This window comes from Brachypodium distachyon, chromosome 2 (assembly GCF_000005505.3).
Source record: "Brachypodium distachyon strain Bd21 chromosome 2, Brachypodium_distachyon_v3.0, whole genome shotgun sequence".
NCBI lineage: Eukaryota > Viridiplantae > Streptophyta > Magnoliopsida > Poales > Poaceae > Brachypodium > Brachypodium distachyon.
The window spans coordinates 45,544,420-45,559,659 of record NC_016132.3 but is presented as its reverse complement, the minus strand read 5'-3'; the positions used below and the strand labels follow the sequence as shown (position 1 = coordinate 45,559,659).

Genomic DNA, 15,240 nt, shown 5'->3' with positions numbered 1-15,240 from the left:
GTGCTCATAGGGGTAGGGTGTGCGGTGTGCATTTATACCTGTGAGTGTACGCGCGTGTTGTGAGCGTATGCGTTTGTACTATGTTCTAAAAAATGGCTGGTGGTGGATAGTACAGATTTTCCAATGTTTAATGACAAAAGATTATCCTAATGTTTCATGTTTATCGACATACATTCCTAGTTATGACCGTTCTCCTCTCCATTCTACCAGTATCTGCTTCCTCCGTTACATAGTTTTTGTCTCAAATTTGTCCAAAAATATATACATCTATTCTTAAAAAACTTTTAGATCGACAAGAATTAAGAAACTTATTTATCTTGGAATGTTTAACGACACAAGTTATCATTTTTGACATGCACACCTCATGGACTACAATATCCCCACAATTCCAAAGTTCGATAATATGTATCCCTTCGGAGACGGGTCCTGGGAAAGCACCGGGCCATTATCCAAAGCCGCAGCCTTGATGTTTATCCCTGCCCAGCCCCGCAACTTCGCGAAGCGAGCATGCCCGCCTACGTGCAGGGACAGCAGACACGAGTCCGATCCGGACAAACTTGCGCTGTTGCGCAGAGCCTTGTGTCACGCAGACACCACCCCTCTCACCACGTTCCCATGCCACGCGTCCATGCCGCGCCTGTCACGCTCCCAGCATCCGAGCTATTTATACACCGGCCCGCTCCCGCTCGGCAGCAGCGGAACAAAGGACTGCATTTTTGACTACACACACCGAAACCCAAAGTCGAAAGCTAGCTAGGATTGAGCGTGCAGTTGTGCGGAGCTAGGCAGCAAGATGTCGGGGGCACAGGGGGCGCACCCGGTCGGGCAGACGACGCCGACGACGTACGAGTCCGTGGGCGGCGGGGAGAACCGCACGCGCACGGACCTGCGGTCGCGGGAGGACCAGGGCAACATCCAGATCGAGAAGGTGCAGGACAAGGTCCAGGACGCCGCGTCGCGCAAGGTGGACGACAGCGCCTTCGCTGCCAGGAAGGAGCCGGGCCACGACGGCGACGCTGGAGCCACCGGCACCGGCGCCTGATCTCTTGTACACCTTGCCGTCCGCCTGCGCGCCCCCGCGCGGCGCGTCGTGCAGCCGTGATAGTCTGATAGATAGCGCCTCGTAGAGTTTGTTTGTTATGATATGAACTATGAAGCGCACTATGTTACGCGTACGCGCGTGTGGGGTTGCTCAGGTGTTTGTATGAGTTAGCGTGCGTTGGGAGCTGGAAATAATGAGAACTACTTTTGAGTCTCTGTAATAAGATCACGCTCGTTGTGACATTGTCTACCCTGGCCCTGGGTACCTGAAAGAACTCACCGAAAAACTAAACAGAAATGCACATGGTACTTCGACCAACTCATTACTTTCAGAAGAATAAGCGTGCAATCGCCCCCAACAAGCACAAAAAATGTACCCGTATCGAGTTCGGTATTTATCAAACTGCACTTCATAAGCGTGCACTCCACAGTGCCATTGCCTCTTTGCACCGCAAGTCCTGGCAACTAATTATATCATATCGGTGCAGATTCTCTTACTTGTATGCGACAAGATATTTACAAACACTCCCTCCGCAGATTCGTATGCGACAAGATATTCGCAGATTTAGACTAAAGTTGTATACTTGTATGCGACAAGATATTTACATTACACATAAAGTACATTGTGCACATTTTTGGTTTTGGTCAAACCTGTCTGAATCATAGCATTCCAGTGACAACTGATTTTTTTTCCAGTTAAATCATGCATAGCATCTGGGAGCTAGGAAGCACTGATACGGCTGGTCGGCTGGGGCAGCCGTATCCACGTGCTGGTACGCGCGGATACGCAGGGGATATGGCTAGATACGAGAGCCCAGCATTGGCCCAGTACAAGCCCACATCGTAGGCATGCTCGCACGGTTGCACCGTCGCACGGGTGCGCCACAAATCGATCCGCGGGGCCGGAGACGTGTCTCTACAGGTTCCAGCGACCGCGTCGCCGCCGCCTGGACTCACCGCCGCCGAATACTCCCCGCCCCCTGCTCTCCTCCCCACAGCAAGCAAGCCCGAGCGAGGTAAACGGTAAACCTCGTCCCCATCTCACCTCTCCAGGCCCCAGCGACCGCACCGCCGCTCAGACTGTAGTAGTTTTTCTTCTTCTTTCTACTCCAGTAACCCGTCAAGCCGCAAACTGCAGTAGGCAAGCCGAGCCGACTCCGAGTTTCCGGGCTCTCCACTCTCGAATGTTCGGCGGCGGCGGACGCAGCAGGCGGCGCGGGCGCGCGCCGGCAGCCACCCTGCCTTCGAGCACCGCCTCGAATCGCACCGAGCACTCCGTTTCGTGCTGGTTAGTGAAGTGCAGGGCCTCTTTTAGTTCTCTCTCGATCTCTCCCCTGCTAAACTGACTCAATCTGCTCGATCTAAATCTAGTTTTATTTAGCTTCATCTATCGCCACTCCGAAGTTCTAATACGACTAAATCGAGTCTGCGCTTATGATTTAGATTTTCAATCTAAGTATGCTCATTGAATATTTTTGCCCTCTCGTCATATTGCGTTATTTTGGAAAGTGGCTGCAATGTTCACTTACTGTGCTTATGCGAACTTTAGGTACTGTGACTGCAAGATATATGCCTTCAATGACATGGTATTCAATTTGGGATGGAAACATGCTAGGTATGAACCTTTTGAAGTTCTATATTTTTCTATGCGTGCAGATTTTCACGTACCACTGTTTTCTCCGTGCGAATAGTGTAGCACATATACAGATATAACTAACTTTACAATGACCTAGAGTTTTTGTATTTATCTACTTGCAACACAGCTTATTTCTTGTTGACCTAATTTATAATTTCTGTTTTGCTTAGCTAGTGTATATTGACATCCATACTGTCCTCTGAACAATTTGTGTAATAAAAAAGTTTCTTAGATAAATCAAGTCATTTGGAAAGCAATATTGTGGCAGGTTTGGCATTCTAAAGGTTGATGGCAAATTTAGCACCTGACAGCAGTGTTTATTTTCTGTGCTTTCTGAAAATTTAAGCATATGCTCGTGTACTTCTTTTGATGACTGAGAAGAATGTTCTTATAGGGAGAGTCAGTCTTACTATAAACATCTATATGGAGAGCTGAGCATGGTTTTCTAAAGAAGTTTATCCTTGAACATTGATTGTCCTTGAAATCATTTTGAGCTAGTTCTGTTTTTGCAGATACATCAAAGCATGGTTTTCTGTAGGAGTTTATTTCTCTCTCATTGCTCTAGTTGGTATATCTCTGGTAAGTTAAATGTCATCATAGAGATGTTCCCTAATTATGTTTACGTAATCGGTATACTAATTCCAAAGTTCGATAATTTGTATCCGTGTCACGAATCTCATTATATCACAACTTGTTGCTACATAAACTATTATTAATTGTAGTGATAGTTTTTATTCCACTTTTAGTGACCTTGGTACATGATAAAGTTCTAGAATCCTTCAGCCAGCATAGACTAGATCACTGAGATTGTTCGCACTGTTCTCTGAATATTTAACGGTTATTCTTAAGTTTACTAAACTCCACATTAATGTATGCCACATCCTATTCAGCAAAGCAGAGAAATGATTTGTTTTACCATCACCTGCCAAAAGAGAGTTGGTTTCTCACTTTACTTTTTCATGACTTGCCTTTTGTCACAAATTTTTTATTGTGGCTCTAGTATTACAAGAATTATTTACTATATCTAACAAAGTTGGCAGTTTAACTGCTGTTAATCTGTATTTTTTTTACTCCATTGGTTCCATCTAGCAATTCTTACTGTTTCGTTTATATGTCGTGGATTAGATGTGACGAATGAGTGATAGCCCAGTGGTGCAAGCCAAGGTGTGGACACAAATTTAGCCACCTTGGTTAAATTCTGTGGGCTTCTATCTCTGGCTCACTGTAGCTCCTTATAAAATCCCCGGAGTTCCCCCTGGTTGGACTAGTTTTTTTATATGAGATGCTGGCCATAGCAAGTTGTCAACACATCATTTCTTTACAATTTTGGATAGTTATATTGTTCATTGCAATTTCCAGTTCCTATTATGGGATCCAATTGGTGCATTATATTCTAGTGGCGGATCTGTTGGTACCTGGTTACAAAATCTACTGGTGAGCAGACATTGGTGCTTCTTTTTAAAATAAATTCACATCGGCCGCTCAGCATGAACTTTACATGTTGTAGGCTTCCAGCTTCAGCGTATCGATAATGGACACCGCAATAATCATAGGATCAACAATCTTATCTGTCGCTTTTCATGAATTTGGACATGCTATTGCAGCTGCAAGGTTTATATCTCATCTCCTCATGCACTTTTCTTATGAGATGTGCTGCATGTGTATATACAAAATGCATTCTCTATTTTGGTACTTAAAAGTCAATCATCTGAGTGTTATCTTGTAAATATTACTTCCACACACTTATATAATTCCTTTTTTCACACTGTCTTTTCTTGAAAAAAAATATCACACTGCTAAGCTGAAAATTTCTGAATGTGCAACAGCGAGGGTTTACAGATGGAATATGTTGCAATATTCATAGCTATACTTTTTCCTGGGGCATTAGTTGCTCTGAACTATGACCTGGTGCAGAATCTACCTCCTTTTTCAATGCTTCGGATTTATTGCGCGGGAATTTGGCATAATGTTATGGTAAGATTAAGCTATGCTGATTTCTATGGATTAATTTCAAAATGTTGGTGCAAAACATTTGTTATCGTTATCTGTTGTGTGCCCTGCCAACCTGTAGAGGTCCGTGTTGCTCAGATAAAAAGAACAACATAATTTGTATTCTTGCAGTCATGAGTTCCTCAAACAAGAAATAAGAACAATTAATCTTGATATAGATTGGCATAAGATACCATTGGCATTGGATGCTTCATCGCAGCCCAAGATATCATTGAAATGTAGTATCTACACCAAGCAATCGTGTGCCAATCTCCTCATATAGGTTTAATTAGGCTTCCCCCTTATAAATCGTGGTGCTGCATTTCAGTTGGACATTGGAGGGAATACATCAGCAAGTAACTGTCAGAAAATTTCCGTGGGCCGAGACATCCAATAGCTGAGATCGATGTGTAGGAGGTGGTTTTACCTATTTTCTTGGTAACCTTCATGCTGAATCAGAGCCTTAGAGGTATACTAACCAAATAAATGATTATTAGTTTAAAATTGACCATTGAAATCTCGTCAGATGAGCATGGCAATACCTAGAAACTTCTTATATGAACATGTACTTACACGGAGGTACATGCAAGGAATATCGGAACACAGAATAGTTGGGGGTTATCAAGCTTTGTAACATTACTTCCAGTCTTAGTCTCTTAGATACGGCCCCTTGGAGGAATTTAATGATATGGAGTACTTTTTTACCTTGTCATGTTTGCGAAGCACCTGTTCTGCACTATTAATTTGTTTAATTACACCCTATTTTCATAAGCCTCATAATGATGTATCTGTTATGATTTCATGTTTAATAGTTTTGTGCAGCATGTATGCTCATGACATCATTACTTCCTGTGGTTCTCTATCCTCTCTATGTGAGTGGTGATGGCCTTATTGTAAGTATGTTTCCTTGTAGTTCTCATCATTTTGATCTCAGCAATCTTGCGATTCTAAATGACTGTCATAAAAGGTCATGGGAGTCCCACAAACATCTCCTCTGTCAGGGTATTTGTCTGTTCATGATGTTATCCTTGCTGTGGATGGTCTCAACATGAGAAAAACTGACGAATGGATGAAAATGCTGGCTCAAGATACCGTAGAAAAAAACAGCAGTCATGCGTTCATAGAAGGTTTTCAGAGCTATGGTGCCGCTAGTTCTGGCAAGGGTTATTGTGTCCCCAACTCATGGATGGATGCAAGCAAGAATCTCTGGCAGATAAATGACAAGGTATCTTGCCCAGATGAGCTGATAGCCTTTGGAAAATTCACCTGTAATGGTTCCACGACTTTTTCTGGGACTGGCAGAGCTGAAAAGAAAGAAGCTGAGGACAAATATTGCTTGATTGCAAAAGATGTAGTTAAACTTAAAAAATGTGGACATGGATGGCGGGGTACAGATGAAGAAATTAGCTGTACCTGTTTGGAGGTAAGATTCCTGATTTTGATGTGTCTTATTACTACAATGTGGCAATGAATTAGGAGACATCAGGAATAACCCTGTGAAATTTCCTCTTCTGATAACAGTTATCCTTTTGTATGGTTTACCTACTATGATGACACTTGTGTTTTTGATCAATGCTGATAGGATGAATACTGCTTGGTGCCTATTCTGACATCTGGATCTTCATGGATAGAGATCTCCTATGCAAGGCCATATTCTTTTGAGTGTTTACAGAGAGAACGAAATTTATCATCATGGCATGCTACCAATAAGAACTTTGGTCTGGGTCCTTGTGAGGGAACTTTTGTTTATGTGGGTGATCCGTTATCAGCAGGGCGTTCTGTTAAGTTATCCCCCTACAGGCCCCGATGGCAACTCTTCCTTTTTATTGCGGATGTTCCTTATATCTTGGAAAATTGTTTAAATTGCTTGCTTCATGTGTCTGCGGCATTGGCTGCAGTTAACTGCTTACCAGTAAGTCCTATCCTTTGGTATCAGTCTGTTAGTAGGATTACCTTAGTTTTTTTACTGTCACTCATTACAGCAAAACAACTTGGCAAGGAATTGTAGGGAAAATTTGTGGATAGATGGTGAAAGTTGGCTATTTGCTTTATTTTGTGCATGATTACAACACTTCTTGGCCGCCTTTCTTAAGTTATACTCTGTTTCTCCATATCTTACCATGCGTACCCACCAAGGATATTATTGCTACCATTTAACCCTTTTTCATGCATGATGTAGTTGTGAGGAGTGGAAACATTTGAATACACCCTTGATTCCCCTTAAGGGTCAAATATTTTGAAGCAAAGACTCCCGAGGTCAAAGATAGAATAGTGAAAAGGAGGATGTACTCTCGTATTCTGTTTTGTAGCTGACTTTTCCTCGAACATGTATTTACACTTACATGCTGGCATACTGTGACATGAACAGGTATATTTCCTGGATGGGGACGCAATTTTGGAGACTACCTTATTCTACGTTGGTTGGTTTCCCCGAAGACAGCAGCAAATGATTATTAAGGTTTGCCGCTTTCTGTGGACCGCCCTATCCATCATCATGTTCTCAAGGATCCTATATTCCATGACGGTATATAATGGTTAGCTCTGAAATATGGAGTTTTGCTCCGAAGTCCGGTCAGCTGTATGAGATATCACACAATTGGTCTGCAGGACGCCTCATGAACAATGGCAGTGTAAGATAGTTACAAAATGGCATGCCCCCTTGTAAGTAGAAGTGCGTACTTCAGTACAATCTGTTTTTAAAATTTGAGTACCAAGTTAAAGGTTACATTATAACGAAATAACCACTTTCCAGAGAAAAAATAAATCAAAAAGGTACCAAGTTTGGGGCAGGCTGCAACAAATAAAACATTAAAACTGATAGTGCTTCAGCTCGTTTTGACAGCTAAACTGACCAGCCAGATCCACACATCAGAGCTGATGTGGCGATGAGGTGACACACAAGCAACACTAGCGTGGCTTAATCCTCGCCCTCACACTTGGTTTTCGTCGTCCTTCCAGTGAAGCCCGCAAGCTGCTGCAGGGATGGTTTGGGTGGTATCAAGCTCATCGGGAAGTGAGCTGGATGGCATTGTGCCACGCAAGCAACGCCAACGTGGCTCAATCCTCGCCATCACACTTGGGGCACTAGTTAGATTTGCTGTCAAAATCCACTCAAATGGTCATCAGTGCTATTTGCATGCCCTGCCCCAAACTTAGCGTTTTCCGGGAAATTTCTTAAAAGTGGTGGTTTTATTAGAATGTTGCCTACATTTGGTGGTTTTCTGTAGTTTATAATATAGCGAGGTCTCAAACATCAATTGTTCTTTTTATGCTTTGCTGGAGCGCAGTCCAATATTAGTGAAGAACAATCAATCTTTTTTACACTGTATAGGATGAAACCTGAATCTGGACTGGGATATTTTCATTAAGAAAACATGAACCCGTTCCAATTTCCCGACCTGGTAGAGCAGCAGGCACAGCAGTGAGACTTAATTAGCATTCAGCATCACCGTCATATCCTTGAATCAGATACAAGATACAAAACAGTCTTGTCCAACACAAAACGGACACAGCACACTATACCCTACCATGGCTACCTTTGCTTCAGCATGACCGGAGGATGTTCCTCTTTAAAAATGTCGGAACTGCGTGTCGTGGAGCTTCAGGAGCTAACCTCGTAACCAAACACTTCCTCTCACAGCTCCAGATCCTGAATCGAATTTCCTCAGGTGCGAGAGAAGCTTGATCCGGAGCTTTAAAAATCCTGGAGCGGAGCCATGCCATACCAAACACAGAAACACTCCCTTAGCCTTCTTAGTTGAGCAGAAGTCCAAAACCGAAAGGACAAAAATGGCACAAGCAAAGGTGTAGAAGAAAAATGTCAGGCTGCCGCTGCTCAGCTAGATGTGGATGCCGTTGCTATTTGTGTAGTACCCATTCACCAGGCTTTTCAACGGCTTCTTGATGTGCCCGTTTGGGTACACTTTGATGACCGGGACAGTGGTGCCTTTGGTGATACATCTCGGTGCCAAGTTCGAAGAGACAACACCGCTGCTGCGCTGGAGCAAAAGGTCTAGCTGCCCAGATGCCGCTGCTATCAACCCTGTGACCAGAAATAGCATTGCCATCAGTATTCAGAAAATGCAGAGCGCCGTGATCAATCTAAATGAAGAACTGAATATGGTTGATCAAGGCATCAGTCGAAATATATGAGCATGACCATAAGTTGTTGACTAGCGTTGCGTTACCTAAGAAAAGTGGAGATGGCTTTCCTGGTCTTGACTTGAACTCAGGATGGAATTGTACACCGATGAAGAAATCATGACTGGGCAGTTCAACGATCTGCATCCAGTAGAGAGCATCATCAGTTACGCAATGGAGAATGCTTGATATAAGTTCTTAGTGAAGATTGAAGCAACTATTTTCTAAAGTATACCTCCATTCGACTTCCACTTTCATCCTTGCCAACAAATGAAAGCCCGGCCTTCTCTAGCTCTGGGACTATTTCAGGGTTCACCTGAAAAGTGTTAAAATGATAAGATCCATCATGATACAAAAGAACAAGGGCAGCATGAAATGATCTGTAACATTAAGAGACTTTGTGTGGCTAACCTCGTATCTGTGTCGATGTCTTTCGTCGACGAAGCTAGCATTGCCGTACCTAACGGAATTAATCACAATTATATTTCACACAAATGAGAATATACATCAAATGCATAAGCGAGTTCTGGAAGGAAGTGTTTTCTTACAGCTTTCCAGATTTGCAGTTGTTGCCTAGGAAATATGTTCTCCTTGATCCCAGTCGCATCGTCGCCCCCATTTGGGTTCTGGAGCCCTGTGGAAGTGTTGTCCAAAGTATATGGATATGCTAATGCTTAGAGAGAAGACCAACCAAAACAGTGTTTTCAAGAATACGCCCAGGGCTACATAATCTACCTCTGGCATGAAAATGACACAAGGTGATGTTGTAGCTGGATCAAACTCTGTGCTATTTGCGCTGCATAATTTCATGACGGAACGGGCAAACTCAATCACTGCAATTTGCATACCCAAGCAAATGCCAAGATACGGAACATTGTTCTCCCGTGCATATTTTGCAGCGAGAATTTTGCCCTGAACTCCTCTGTCTCCAAAACCTCCAGGAACAAGTACACCGTCCGCGCCCTAAGGTAGAAATTCTTTAAGTGGCTGAACAAAACTGTGAAGGATTGCATGACGGCACCATTAGAGAATTTAAAATGTGCTAACCTTCAGTAGTTTCCATGCTTTTTGATAGGCTTCATGGGTCTACACAAACAAGCACCTCCAAAGCATCAGTGAAAGGTCCATTGAGGAAAATAAGTGACATCCATAGTTAATTATTCTGAGTTTAACTTACATCTTTAGCTGCAGAATCTTCAAGATCACAGGATGGAATCCACTCTACTACAAGTTTTCTTTCCATCACAACTGATGCGTGCAAAAGAGCCTGGAACAACGGTCAAATATAACAAATCAGCAAGGAGTTATAAGGTAGCATCACGATTGAAGGAACCTGTTGTACCTTTTTAGCTTACTATATATTATTTTACTGTATCATAGTCAAGTGTGTTTATCAATAATCAAGTTATCAACGACAAATTCAAGCAGGAGTCCTGCCATCTTGAGTGCAAATACAAGATTGCTCAGTAATGAACTAATAAGTACTCCGTAATAGCTTCACCTTTTGAATAGACAGGTAGGAATCCGAGAGGCCAGTATATTTACCAACAACGGCAATCGTAACCTAAAAGTAAGTTGTAATTATCAGCTATGAGAGCAAATTTTGATGTTCCGTAATAAAATAGAAGAGGTCATATTCTAACTCTCACAACAACAGGAAGAGGAAGAGTTCAGAAGGATAATCCTACCGGAGTCTTCAGTTTGTCTAACTTGCTGGCTCTTTCAGTCCATTCAGCCAACTTAGGTTCTCGAGGTACCTTGCCAAGACTGCATACATGAGATGAAGAAACACATGGACATGTCAGTATTGTTTCTTCAAAGTATGAGATGATGACTGAATTTAATTGAAGGCATGAAAAAAAATACATACAGCTGAAGATCTAAAACTTTAAGAATAGCTTCATGTGCCTTCTGGTCCTGTAGAAAGAATCCGGTGCACATGGTTAAATAAGGGGCAATTCCAAGTCGCACCGGTTGCATTCTTGAGATTCAAATTTGGAACACATGCATTTCGACAAAAGAAACGTGTCATACCCTTAGCAACAAAGGGATGTGCCAAATGTTTGTAACGTCATGGAGATTCACGATACTTGAAATCTGGAACGTAGGTCATTGTCAACTTTACACCAGCAAGAGACAAAACCATAAAGAAGATTTAAAATTAATTATCATTACTGGAACGTTGCAGAATTGTGAGAGCTTGGCTGTCACATGTTCTTCCAGTGGCTGTCAAGACCACAGAGATGACCATGAGTGAAGCAGATTTCCGCACCAAGGAAAATGCACCATAGAGTGCTATCAAGGAATGAAAGAAAGAAGGTTAAATGACATACCTCAGTGCTGCGACATGCTAAAATATCAGGTGCCAATCCAAGTCCCCTTAGGCCACGAACACTATGCTGGGTGGGCTTAGTTTTCTACATGAATGGAAAATGTATTATCATTTTGTAAGAAAATATCTGAATGCGACTAACTTAGATAGGTATATAACTGACAAAATATACTATTTTCAGATGTTCATCAACAATTCAACATTCTACAATTGCAAGCCCATACAGATTCAGGAAAATATTTTGTTTTTAAGTTTTTTTGCGTGTGCAGAAAGCACTGAAAATTTTGTCATATAACACAACATGACATGAACCCAAATAAAACTGTAACCATTGTTTGTTACAGCCTCTCACATTTTCAACTTATGTCTTTTTTTTAACCTTAAATTTCAACTTATGTCTTTGCTCAAATGAGTAAAGCATACTGCATACCTGTTCACCAACTACAGTTAGAACTGGAACAAGACTGACATGGACCAGGCAGAAATTTCCAGTTCCTATAACCCATAATAAGATAAGGATGTGTCAATTCAAGCTGAATGGATATACTAAAAGATACCAAGGCCAAAACAAGAAAGATATTCAGGGTAGAGCTGCTCTTTACTGCTGCTCTTTACTGACCTACGCGGTATGAAAATTGGCCTAAAGCTTCAATAAAAGGCATTGATTCAATATCCCCTGCATCAAGAATGTCACTGTCACTATTTGGCGAAAAAGATTTTGTCCCCTGCACCGGCATGCTTACATAGCTAGGGAAACAATCGAGCACAGATATGCTACACTACATGCCGCCGATCAGATTGTTTTGTTTACCTATAGTGCCGCCGAGTTCTATGACACAAACGTCCGGAGGCCCTTCTTTCCCGTCGACCGGATTCATCGCCACACGTTCAATCCAGTCTTGTATTTCATCTGTAATATGTGGCACAACCTGAAAAGCAAAATAGATCCACATTAAATAATCTTTCTCGTTAATACTTTTCGCATGAAAGCTCCAACTTCACACTATTATACCGACAACAAACCTGGACGGTTTTCCCCAAGTAGTCTCCTCTCCTTTCTTTGTCAATGACAGCCTGAAAAGAAAAATGATATTGAAACTTGATCCTAACTACAAAACGGCAAAGCTGATACTGGTGTAGGTTTCAACTGTAGTTTGATACCTAGTTACCTAGTTACCTAGTCTACTTTGCAACCTGTAGAAAATTCATGTGGTCAACAGAAGAAAGATTCTTTAATTCACTATTTGACAGAGGCAACCTGCAGAGCATGACTCTACAATTAAGCCACCATGTGACAGGTTGAATCTTATATCAGTAGCCCCCGACAACGGTGGCAGACTAGAGGCACAGATGATTCTGCACATGCATGATTGTACTGCGGTAGATCTTACGATGAAACATAAAGTGACTCGATAAGGATCTGTGGGTTCCATGTATATTTGGTGAATCAAATGCTCAAATGTAACTCGCAGATATCCTGAATGTTGCCGGTTTGTTGATTCAAAAGTTGAGAATAGCCTTTTTCCCCCCTTTCTTTTTTAAAGGAAAGTACAAACCAAACTTTTGACTTGATAGCACAATCTTCCACAGAAGTTCTAATTACACATGGATTATGACTAACAGTTCCAGTTACCTGATAGATCTTTCCTGTCGTTATATTGTTGTCACCGGTCAATTTGATATCCAGAAAACGCTCATAGTTTCCAAGGTCCAAGTCCACCTTCAAGAAAAGGAAAAGGAAAAGGAAAAGGAAGAGAGTCCAATCAGCCAAAATAAAAAAATCCACAGAACTCGCTGATCGGGAACAAACCTATGTGGCAAGACAAATCCATGAAAAAAGTTTCAATGGTCATCCATATGGAATTTTCCATCAAGAGAGTGCAAAAATGGATAAGCAGCTTATGGCAATCACCTCTCCGCCATCGTCCAAAACAAAGACCTCGCCATGCTCAATCGGAGACATGGTGCCGGCATCAGTGTTGAGGTATGGATCTGCAGATCAGCAGTCAAAATTAATTAAGAAGAGCACGCAATGTTCACCTAACAAAATTAAAATGGTTTCTTTAATCCGTTCACCAACTTGTATTATAGAAACCTTGCAACTAAAATTTTGAGCTGAAAACAGGAGAACACGTGGATGGGAGAAAATGAAGGCTGAAAGTACCAGTCATTTTTTTCCTCCGAATCATGTACTTGCATGTATACCGTCGAATGAAACGAAAAACAAAAGGCACTTTCCGTAGAAAAACAAACCGCACGGAAAATTTAGTCAGGGAAATTAATGCATGGGATGACAAAGTTGGCCTAAACAAGAGAGTTCGTGTCTTCGAAGGAACTAAGATTGTGACCCAACTTAAGATCTCAGGTATCCACTTTGTCAAGGTAAGCAATGAGTAGCCAGACATAAAAGGAAAATCTTGGTTACAAAAACTGTAGCAAAAAAAACTTGAAGAACATTGGCAAGAATCACCAAAAGCGCTGTCTAATGTAGAAGAATGCAAGATTTAAGCCACTGGTTACAGAACCACGAGGAACAGAAAACACTGCTCCACTCAAGAATGTTTTCTTCTTCTTGACGAACTCGCTCAAGAATCTCAGCTCACATGTACACATAATCCGGTCTGAAGCCAGAAAACCTGGTGCAAGCGGTGGACTAACTAACTGCTCGACTTTCTTGAGCGAGTACATTCATTATTACCCTGAGTAAGCAAGCGAGAGTACATGACGCAGCAAAATGCACATGCCTGAAGCTAAACTTGCAGTCTTGCACACAGAAAAGCGTTGTTCAAACGAACTCAAAGGCCAAACGCGTTGGCACAAGTGGCTGCCACGCGGCCCCAAGCAGACCCCCCGAAATATTCGGGAATGCTGCTTCCTTTCCTCCCAAAAAATGACACACGCAACTCGGGTGACAAAAGCAAGGTGTTTGGCTTGTTTCCGAGACCCTCTGCCCTGGCCGGAGACAGGATCACGGAAACCCGGGTCGAAAATCCCGTCCTTTCTACCGAAAACGCCGTCTCTTTTTTTGGTGCCTACGTTCGCGGCGGTTATTTCGATGGCCAAAATTAGAGAGAGCCCCCGTCCGTGTGCACGGCACAGGGTCAAGGAAGGAAGGAAGGAAGGAAGGAGGGAAGGAATGGCTACCGATCTTGATGGTGGTGACCCGGAGGCCGCAGGACTTGAGCACGGCGCCGATGCTGCTGGCCGTCACGCCCTTGCCGAGCCCACTCACCACCCCTCCGGTCACCACAACGTACTTCATGGCAGGTCGTCCCGCGCGTACACGTTTATTTTAGCTCGGCTAGGAAAGGAGCAAGAGCGAATCCTTGCTCTGTTTCTCGGGCTAGTGGTGGCAGGAGGCTGAGAGCTGGAGTGAGAAAGGAGAGGAGGTTTAGGCTGGGCTCTGGAATGGGAGAGAAGGGAGAGGTGGAGGGTTAAATAAGGCTTCTTCGTGCGGAGGAGGGAACAGATCTCAACTGAAAACTCAATCTCAAAAACCCCTCCACCTCTCTTGACGTGGAAATGGTTGTTGTGGGGGGGGGGGGGGGGGGTGAATTGGTTATATCCTAGGCTCGGCTCGCTGTGTCTGATTTGCGGTGTTCTACTGCAGAGTGGATTGGATTTCTGTTGCGAGAGCGCGCTGCGGGACGTACGAGAGTGACGGTTGGTAGTTGTGGAATTGTGAGCGTCAGACTTGTGTTGGGAACTTGGAACGCAAAATTCCTGATTTTTCTAGCAGTAGGATTTTATCTGATTCATGTAACGGTCACGTGGATTCCTATGTTGTGGATGTGTCTTCGGTTAACTATCAGTAATTTGTAAGGATGTCGACAGCATGGCAGGAAAAATACCCCATGGAATTATGGATGAGCTGCCAAGGACTAAGGGTGTGGACATTACTGCAAAAACTGTTGTCTTCACTTAGTCATCTCCAACGGTGTTACTCACTCCGTCCGAAAATAAGTGACGGGAGGGAGGGAGTAGAATTTTTAGAAGTTAGGCTTGACTTTCACACGACATAACGGTATTTATGGTCGCATTCTCGCCAAATATGTCATGCAATATCTGTGTGCACAGGTGGCCATTTTCTATTTTCTATTTA

At 42.9% G+C, this 15,240-nt stretch overlaps 3 protein-coding genes across 10 annotated transcripts; 2 read left to right on the top strand and 1 right to left on the bottom strand.

Moving 5' to 3' along the window:
* Positions 1-676: 676 nt before the first annotated feature.
* On the top strand, positions 677-1,289 carry LOC100837178. Its single transcript, XM_003569427.3, has one exon. It carries the CDS (start codon positions 794-796, stop codon positions 1,040-1,042), a length of 249 nt encoding a protein of 82 aa, XP_003569475.1. The 5' UTR covers positions 677-793; the 3' UTR covers positions 1,043-1,289.
* Positions 1,290-1,891: 602 nt separating this feature from the next.
* LOC100841320 (membrane-bound transcription factor site-2 protease homolog) lies at positions 1,892-7,935 on the top strand. 8 transcript variants are annotated; one of them, XM_010233793.2, is made up of 11 exons: positions 1,892-2,057; positions 2,155-2,329; positions 2,591-2,656; positions 3,190-3,256; positions 4,037-4,111; positions 4,185-4,288; positions 4,504-4,651; positions 5,479-5,559; positions 5,634-6,089; positions 6,249-6,578; positions 7,035-7,404. In XM_010233793.2, the coding sequence occupies exons 2-11, from the start codon at positions 2,226-2,228 to the stop codon at positions 7,203-7,205; spliced, it is 1,602 nt and encodes a 533-aa protein (XP_010232095.1). In that variant the 5' UTR covers positions 1,892-2,057; positions 2,155-2,225; the 3' UTR covers positions 7,206-7,404. The 8 variants fall into 8 exon arrangements, 5 of the variants coding, with proteins under 5 accessions (XP_010232095.1, XP_010232093.1, XP_010232094.1 ...); XM_010233791.2 differs by having other exon boundaries at positions 1,901-2,057; positions 2,180-2,329; XM_010233792.2 differs by having other exon boundaries at positions 1,911-2,064; positions 2,180-2,329.
* A 64-nt stretch (positions 7,936-7,999) lies between these two features.
* LOC100836868 (CTP synthase) lies at positions 8,000-14,652 on the bottom strand. Its single transcript, XM_003569426.4, has 21 exons — positions 14,283-14,652; positions 13,051-13,130; positions 12,772-12,858; positions 12,162-12,212; positions 11,950-12,067; positions 11,758-11,814; positions 11,569-11,633; positions 11,140-11,223; positions 10,982-11,032; positions 10,841-10,903; positions 10,677-10,723; positions 10,495-10,573; positions 10,308-10,370; positions 9,984-10,073; positions 9,854-9,892; positions 9,542-9,769; positions 9,355-9,440; positions 9,218-9,266; positions 9,042-9,122; positions 8,854-8,947; positions 8,000-8,708 (listed from the first exon to the last, which is right to left on the bottom strand). Exons 1-21 carry the CDS (start codon positions 14,398-14,400, stop codon positions 8,506-8,508), a joined length of 1,833 nt encoding a protein of 610 aa, XP_003569474.1. The 5' UTR covers positions 14,401-14,652; the 3' UTR covers positions 8,000-8,505.
* Between the last annotated feature and the right edge of the window lie 588 nt (positions 14,653-15,240).

Bases quoted from the DNA above. Each gene is read 5' to 3' on its own strand.
- LOC100841320 (XM_010233793.2), top strand. From the start codon at position 2,226: ATGTTCGGCGGCGGCGGACGCAGCAGGCGGCGCGGGCGCGCGCCGGCA. The intron at 2,330-2,590 runs GTTAGTGAAGTG...TGCGAACTTTAG, and splicing joins GAGCACTCCGTTTCGTGCTG to GTACTGTGACTGCAAGATAT. The intron at 2,657-3,189 runs GTATGAACCTTT...CTGTTTTTGCAG, and splicing joins TTGGGATGGAAACATGCTAG to ATACATCAAAGCATGGTTTT.
- LOC100837178 (XM_003569427.3), top strand. From the start codon at position 794: ATGTCGGGGGCACAGGGGGCGCACCCGGTCGGGCAGACGACGCCGACG.
- LOC100836868 (XM_003569426.4), bottom strand. From the start codon at position 14,400: ATGAAGTACGTTGTGGTGACCGGAGGGGTGGTGAGTGGGCTCGGCAAG. The intron at 11,224-11,568 runs GTATGCAGTATG...CCATTCATGTAG, and splicing joins TAACTGTAGTTGGTGAACAG to AAAACTAAGCCCACCCAGCA. The intron at 10,574-10,676 runs GTATGTATTTTT...TCATGTATGCAG, and splicing joins AAAGTTTTAGATCTTCAGCT to TCTTGGCAAGGTACCTCGAG.